This window comes from Solanum dulcamara, chromosome 8, assembly GCF_947179165.1.
Source record: "Solanum dulcamara chromosome 8, daSolDulc1.2, whole genome shotgun sequence".
Classification (NCBI taxonomy): domain Eukaryota; kingdom Viridiplantae; phylum Streptophyta; class Magnoliopsida; order Solanales; family Solanaceae; genus Solanum; species Solanum dulcamara.
The window spans coordinates 57,643,046-57,651,563 of NC_077244.1; the positions used below are offsets into that span (position 1 = coordinate 57,643,046).

The 8,518-nt window shown below is 33.3% G+C and overlaps 1 protein-coding gene across 1 annotated transcript; it reads right to left on the bottom strand.

Moving 5' to 3' along the window:
- Positions 1-250: 250 nt before the first annotated feature.
- LOC129899296 (uncharacterized) lies at positions 251-5,421 on the bottom strand. Its single transcript, XM_055974206.1, has 8 exons — positions 5,092-5,421; positions 3,465-4,705; positions 3,283-3,373; positions 2,998-3,155; positions 2,850-2,901; positions 2,242-2,321; positions 2,052-2,145; positions 251-1,850 (listed from the first exon to the last, which is right to left on the bottom strand). The coding sequence occupies exons 2-8, from the start codon at positions 4,608-4,610 to the stop codon at positions 1,318-1,320; spliced, it is 2,154 nt and encodes a 717-aa protein (XP_055830181.1). The 5' UTR covers positions 4,611-4,705; positions 5,092-5,421; the 3' UTR covers positions 251-1,317.
- Positions 5,422-8,518: the final 3,097 nt, after the last annotated feature.

Here is an 8,518-nt window from a genome sequence, read left to right on the forward strand (position 1 = left end):
AGAAAAAGCAAGGGGAGGAAGGAACGTCCACAAAGTGAACAACCACTTTCACAACAAAGCATGACTATAAGTCGGTTAGCCAATATATAAGCTCAGCCAAACAACCCTCTGTATATAAGATTTACTGACTAATGTGTGTATTGGCTCCAACATGCATGCAAATTGGCTCGTAGTCACCAGAATTCATCAAGGAATTAACCAACATCTCATATTTCAAAGACTAGTATGATAATACTTGGAAGCAAAATCGTTGAACCTCAAAGCAAGGGGTTGAGCTGCTATTAACAATTTTGCAAAAAGAGCGCTCAGTTCTATACATGTACATACACTAATAACTACTGATTTATGTACAGAACTAACCAATGAAGTCACATTTTGCTGTTTCACACGTGTGTTGTACCAACATTGTGATGCTACTAAATACAATTTTGGAGCTGTAAATTTGAAAATGCCATCTATGTTAGTGTAACTATTGTTACCAGCAGCCTTGCACCCGAACTTTGATGTAACGCGTGACGTGTTGGATTACACGCATGTCACAAACGTTTAGTATTTAAGTGGAGAAGGGTAGAGGAGCGGATGCATTAACCACCGAGTTTAGAACCGTGCCCCAGAAAGACCCATGTTACCAGCACCCTCTCTGTAATGAACCTCCCTCTTTTACCACAAAAGGTGCTGTTCCAAGCAGAGGTAGAGCAGAGCACCAGCCCCGGAGAATTCTTACTTTATTAGTAACTGAGATCTCATGCACGTTCAGCTGCTACGACACTCCAATTTAGCAGGAAGCGGCCCCCACCTTCCTCATAATCAACCTGTGATTACTCCTATCTTCAATGGACTGACTGTATGGCAGATAAACAATTCAATCATTCAGAACAGCCAGCATGTCATAAAAGATGAAGTTCCCCACATATTCTCCTTGAGCAAATTACAGCCACTAGCTCATTCCCTGATCTCATTTAGATAACCAAGGAAAGAGAATAATGAAAGGCCCCGTAGGCAACTCATATGGATAAGCATATTATGTTGACCTCTTGTAAAATATGCATTTCCTTCCAGGGTTGGTGGATGAATGACGCTAATAAACTAAAATTAGGTGATCAGACATATCCAAGCAAACTCTGATATAACTTGTAAGTACCTAAAGGGGTTGGTCAAACATCATTTCTCCTATGGGGCTCTCGTTGCGATAGTGAACTCTGTCGAGTAGTTCCTTGACAAAGGATATAGACGCAATGGCAGTTTCTGCAATCCAGAAAAGAGGTACCAAAAGAGGAGATAACTTTCACTTCCTTGAAAATCCTGAAAATATACTTCTCAAAGTGGTGAAGGCAGTCCATAATTATGATATGACCTTATTCGCCCATCATAGCCGGCAGTAACAATAATTAAGCCCCATGCATGAGAACTCAATGAACTCTGGCAAGAACTTTTGAGAAACTTGTATTGAGATTTACACATCGCAGAAGGCACAGACCGGGGACTTGACAGTGGAAGCTTCTCTTCAGGCCAGGTCGCAGATCCCTTGGGAATTGCCTCTAAAAACAACCCTTGTCCTAAAGAGAAACAAGGAGAAGCCCCGAACGGAAAATTGTTTAAGCTTTGACTTAGTCCTTGTGACTGACACTGATTCTCGTGGTTGACATTTTTCAGGCCAGACCAAGGTATTGCAATGGATGCATCACTATAGAAGAACTCAAATGATCTCACTGCTTCAGGTTGAGACACAGAAGACTCTTCTGGAATGTGACAGTTCCACAGATAGACATTAGAATCTTCAGATGCAGAGATGATATGTCTACCATCTGAGGAGAAAGCAGCAGAGAGATGGCTTCCTGCATTTCTTAGGCCTAGAGAATAAAGTAGCAGAAAATTAAAGAAGAGACGAAGGAGATACAAAGATAAAAACTCCACCAGATATCCAACGACCACCAAAAATTAACTACACATAAAAATATTAAGTCAACAGAAGGTCCCATATTTGTAGACAACTGCAATATCAACTAGAAGGGGAAATAGGTTATCATCTAAAACTCGAGAAGGGAACATACCTCTGTATTTGCCAATCACATTGATCCCACTAAGGATTCTTACAAGCGAGTCCGCACAAGTAACAATCACTTTACTTGGGTCTTGTGGTAGAAACTGCATTGAAGTAATGATTTATCAGCATCTTATTACATTGCTATCCACAACTAATAAAGAGGTATTGCCGATAGTATCTGGGTGATGTATACTAACCTGAAAGCCAGTAATTCTTTTGCAAAGTGACTTCTTCTTACTGCCCAAATAAATCTGCTCCCCCAGTTGAATCTCATGATCTGTGATGGTCCAAAAATGTCAAAACACATTTCTAATTTGATATGAAATCTGTATAACACACTATCCATACATTAATCGCAAAAATATGGACCACAAATTCTCAGTCACCGTAAACTATATCCGCATTCTTTCATTTGCTATATCATAAGAATTTATATAATGTGCATCAGAAATTGACATGTGACTAACATATGATGCTCTTACAAACTAAAACTACAATCAGGTAATAGAAATACTACCCTGATAAAGCTTGGAGAACGAAAGAAACGGAGCATAGGCTAGAATAACTCTGGAAAATCAAAAGACAGAAATGAAAATGGCAAATGCTCCAACCAGACCCACCCATAACAAAAGAAAGGATAATAAGTTAATAACATTGTGTATGGTTATCTACCTAAAATTAGCTTGATGGCTTATCAACTGAAACAAAAGCAACATGGCTAAAAGTTCTTAAATAAAAATATGAATCCTAACTGCAGGTGATCAACGCTAACTTTAGTATATATACGGAAAAGAGGCAACATTACCGATTAAACTAAAGAAGCAACATGTGCCTGCTATAGAACCAATAATCCCACCCTGCATGAGAAGTAGATAACTTGTTTAATGAACTGCTTGAATTTCTGAATTTGTAAGGGGAGTTTGTAACAGGAAAGAAGATACAAATCAACAGACCTTCCCATCAGGACGATAGGAAATAGCAGTCACAATGTCTTTTATGTCAGTCCAAGTCACAACCTGACCGCTGTTAATTGCCCAAATGCGAACTTTTCCGTCTATTGAACCACTGATGAAGTAATCATCATTTACTGGATTAAATTGTATGCAGGTGACTGAAAAACAAAAAGAAAGAAAATACTGAGTAATGCAGTTTGGAACTAACGGATTGGCTAATCAGCAAAAAAAAAAAACCTGAATCAGAAAAATATAGAATGATCGAACAAAAGGTTTGGTGCATACCATAATTACTGTGTGAAAAAACTTTGAGGCATTTATCATATCCAACTTGCCACAGACGAACAGTATTATCAGTTGATGATGAAAGCAAATACTGCAGGAATAATAAATCATAAAAGAAAACTTGATTAGATAAAGAATTGTTCAGAAAGCTTTAATCAAGTATAGTGCAGCAATAAACATACATTATTCTTTGACCACGAGACATCCAATATATCGCCACTATGTCCTTGGAACACATGCAACGGTTCTTCCAAAATCCGAAAGAACTTAGGCGGGAAAATGACACAGGAAGACCCTGTTGTTTTCTTTAGACCCCTCAATTTATTGATTCTCTCTTTCTCTGTCACCAAAGGAGCAAGTTGTGAAAGATGGTTCACAGTGAAGTACATGCAAGACGGATCTAGGTCTTGAATATCAACTTCATCGGATCTCTCATCTTCCACCACTTGCCATACACGCACAATCTTATCTTCACCAGCACTGGCTAGGTATTGCCCATCAAGGCTGAATTTCATAGTTAATATTGAACCTTCATGAGCCTGGATATCTTGCCCCACAAAAAGTCCAGATAGTTCATTTAATCGCTTCTTGCGGTGGTGAACCTTAGCCCTCTGAACCCTCGACCTTTGGACAGCGCTGGAGCTGTCGGCCTTTGAGTTGTTACTCCTCCCTCTGCCATTTACAATGCACGTCAGTGATCGCAATCTACTTATTAAACGCCTCTTGACCACATTAGATTTCCTCCCAGCATCTCCATTGGCCTCAAATTCTCGTTGTCCAAGTTGCTGAATTATGGGGGACAGATATGAATGCTTCGACTCGTGAGTCATCATTTGTTGTTCCAATTTCATAGTTCTGTGATTATTCTCGGCCTGGTGATGTACATTGCACCCGCTTCCACCATCTGGATTGCCACTCCGACACACAAATGTCTCATTTGAATCCAACACTTTATACGAACCCAAAACACCAACTGACAAACCAGGTAGAGGAACTTGGTGAGAAGGACCTTCATCTTCAAGAATTGAGGTCAGCACCACAGCCTCACTAATCTCCATAATCCGTTGAATTTCACAACTAGAATCAGAACTTCCATATACATCTACTGGATCTTCTCCCATCCAACTAAAGAATTCCCTACGGCGATCTCTAACACTACTGGGACTTCTAGTCCACACATCATACTGGTAGCTACTAGTGACACAATTATCAAATCTGGAGCTGGACTTGAGCGCCTGGGGTTTGTTAGAACCCAAATCAGGTACCTGGTCAATGTCCTCAGAGGCATCAAAAAATACACATTCTTCATCATCACTGATGCTACCCATTATGCCTTTAAGTTCACCCCATGAAACCCCACCACAAAAAATAAGCTTTTTTTAAGCTCTACACATTCTGCTGAATTATACTGTCCTCGTAAAGCCTAAGCAACAGAAAAAAATTACTACGATTTAGTAAAACTTAAAGAATCACAAACACGACTACCAAGTAAATATCAATTTCATCTGTATTTTTAACATTACAATAACCAAAAAAAAAAAACAAATAGATCCAGCAAGGATATAATTTCACAAAGTATAATTTCAAGAAAAGGTGCTTTTTTTTTAAATCTTATTGTAAGTACTCCATTATAGCTATATATACAAATATGAACCCTCAAGCTTCCAAACCAAAAGAAGATGAAAACCCACATAAGTAAATTTACCATCATTAACATGGAAGCAATAAATCAGAGAAAGAAGAAAAAACGACAAGGAAAGAAAAACCAAAATCCGAAATTGAAAGGCGTTAAAAGGATAATTTGCTCACATGGGTCCGGCTTGTTTCTACAGAATTGAATGGATGAGATAAGAAAATAATCCAAGGTGATTTCCCTAGACAAACACACACACACACACACACACACACACACTCCTCTCTGTACCTCTACGAGAGGGAAAGGGAAAAAAGGAAATAGGAAGAGTAAAGGAAAGGGAAAATTCCTTGATAAACGTGATTATGGATGGAGCGAGAAACGAGTAAAGGAAAGTATGCTCTGTATATATATAATATGTGTAGTCTTGTTTGCTGCTTCTCTCATTTGTGCGCCAGCCTATTTTGCCCACATTGCAGGACTCTCTCTCTCTTGCGACTCTCATAAACCCCACGCACCCCTATCCCCCTCTCTTCTATTATATTTAGCTTTTTGGCCATAATATATAAATCTACTTTTTAACTTGATCTCATTTGTTATATATATCTATCAATTTTGGATATGAACAGATAAATATTTAAATTTGAATAAAATTATATAAGTAGATATACGAGTAGAACCAGATTATGATCAGAGGTTCATCTGATTTTTTCTTACTATTTATACATAATTAAATTATTATTTTTATATATATAAAATATATCAAATCTCCTTTGACTAGTTCATGTGTTTACTGCTTCAGATTTTCGAACCCTTTTAATGTAAATCATGTCTCTGCCACTAAGTAGACACACATTCTACATGACATAATACACGTAGGACTTGAATGGTCACGTAAGACATCACATAATTTGAATGTGTTTACTTGTGCAACTATATACAATTTTAAATGTTTACTTGTGAATACCTATAGCTAAATAATATAAACGGAAAAGGGCCAAAATTACCCCTGAACTTTGAAAAAAGTTTATTTATGCCCTTCGTTCTACTTTAGGGCCAATTATACCCCTACCGTTATACTTTGAGCCAAATATGCCCTTGAGATTAAATCTGTTTTTTTATCTATTTTTTAAAATCAGTTTTTTATATGTTTTTTAAATCCATATTTTAATCTATTTTTAAATCTGCTTTTTAAATTATTTTTAAAAAAATCTGTGAATGCAAATTTATTTTAAAAACAAATTTAAAATAAAATAAAATAAACATATTGTAAAAAATACATAAAAAACAGATTTAAAATTTTTTATTTTAAATTTGTTTTTAAAATCTGTTTTTATATGTTTTTAAAATCCATTTTTAATCTATTTTTAAATCTGATTTTTAAATATATATTTTTTTAAATCTGTGAATGCAAATTTATTTTAAAAACAAATTTAAAATAAAATAAAATAAACATATTGTAAAAAATACATAAAAAACAGATTTTAAAAAAATAAATTAAAAGGCAGATTTAAAAATAGATAAAAAAACGAAATAGATTTTTTTAAAAAAAAAATATTTTAAAAAATGGTTTTAAAAACAAGTTTAAAAAAAATTAAAAAAACATATTTAAAAGGGGAAATAAGTTGACCACTGAGAAACTGACACGTGGCATTCTGTTATACTCAAGGGCATATTTGGCCCAAAGTATAGCGGTAGGGGTATAATTGGCCCTAAATTAGAACGAAGGGCATAAATAAACTATTTTTCAAAGTTCAGGGATAATTTTGGCCCTTTTCCGTAATATAAATGCTAGTTAAAATCAAATTAAATAGCACTTTTATGTAGTATGCTTTTTTTTAATTCCTATTTAATCAGCAATTAGCATTACCACTCCATGTATTTGAATTTACTTTGATATAATTAGACTCAACGTAGTTTTCTTAAAAAATATTAACTACGGAGCGAATGATTATTGAAAGCATCTAAGATAAGTAAGTTTATCCCATATAAGTAGACTTATATGTTTAAATATATCATAAATTTTGTATGTTTATATATATTGATTTTTGCGTGATAGTAAAAGTTTCTTATTAAGAATATATATAATTTTTAAAAAGATGAATTAATAAGGAGATAAATGTCAAATAGAATTAAACAGATGAAATAATTGATCAGGGTCCCAGGGTAATAATTAGGGTCTCTTTCAGTTTGATTTAAAATCAATCCAAATTGAAACCTAGATCAAATTAATTAAATAAATATTTTTTATGATTTGATTTGATTTGGGTTGGATTTAAGTTTTTTTTTTAAAATAATATTTGATTTGATTTTATTAAAAATAAATCGAATAAAAAAATGAATCAAATTGATTAAGTTATATACAGAAATATTATAATTATATATATACAATATTATTTTATATAATTTTATTGACTTTGTATACTTTTTCAAGAAAATTTTACTATACAATATATTATTTTTTATATATAATTTAACTATTTTGTATACTTATTCATGAAAAAATTATTTATCTCTAATAAACTAATGAACTTAACACATATTAAGCTCACTTATTAAAAAAATTCAAGAATCTAAACTCATTTATTAAAAAAAAACAATTATGAGATTACATACATATTATTTTTGTATTTCTTATTAATTTTAATCACTTGATTAAAGCTTACTGATATTAAGAATCTTCTTTCATAATCTAAGAAAATTATAGACATCATAATAAAAGGTTAAAAACGGTATTATAAGTTGAATTTTTTTCTAATCGTAGGAAAAAAATATCTTATATTTCTTAAACACCAAAAAACTCAATTCAAACCTATAATTACTAAATCAATAAATATGAATTACATTTGATTTGGTTTTATTTAACAGTTAAAAAATTCATAAAATTAATTTAATTTTAATTTTATGTCAAAATCAATCCAAATTGAACCATAAACACTTTCCATAACCGTCATTATTGAATACTTAAAAAGAAATTGGTGCTGATATTTTATTTTATTTAAGAAAAAAGAAAGACATGGCCGCCGCTGAACTCATTGAACATAATAATCTTCTAATCATTATTATAAAGGCATTAATGAAGTTTTTTCCTCTTTTGTTTTTTTTTTAGTTACAACAAAGAAGTCAATTGTCTTTATCAAAGTCAAATCAGAATAAACAAGTAGGGTGTTTCAAAATTGGTCTCAATTTGACCAAAAAGAAGTCCATTTCAAAGAAAAAAAAAACTAAGAAAATCAGTGCGCGGGTGTTTCATAATTTCATACTATTATAATAATATTGGAACAAGAATTTTCTTAAACAAATCCATCACTTATGGATTATTATTGACTTGATCATTATTTTCACGATCCAACCCAACGAGCCATGTAGGTATCTATTCTAATATCTTGATAAGAGAATTCTAAACCCCCAATTGATCATAACATACGAAAAATAAATGAATGGTAAGATAACACTAGTTACGAAATTATCATCAATTGACTTAAACCTCCAGAGTTAATTTACAAGGAAACATACTGTCACGATTCAAATTCGGGTGTGATGGCACTCATCTCAACCCACCGAGACAAGTTAGCCTAAAACTCAATGGAAAGTAATTGCGGA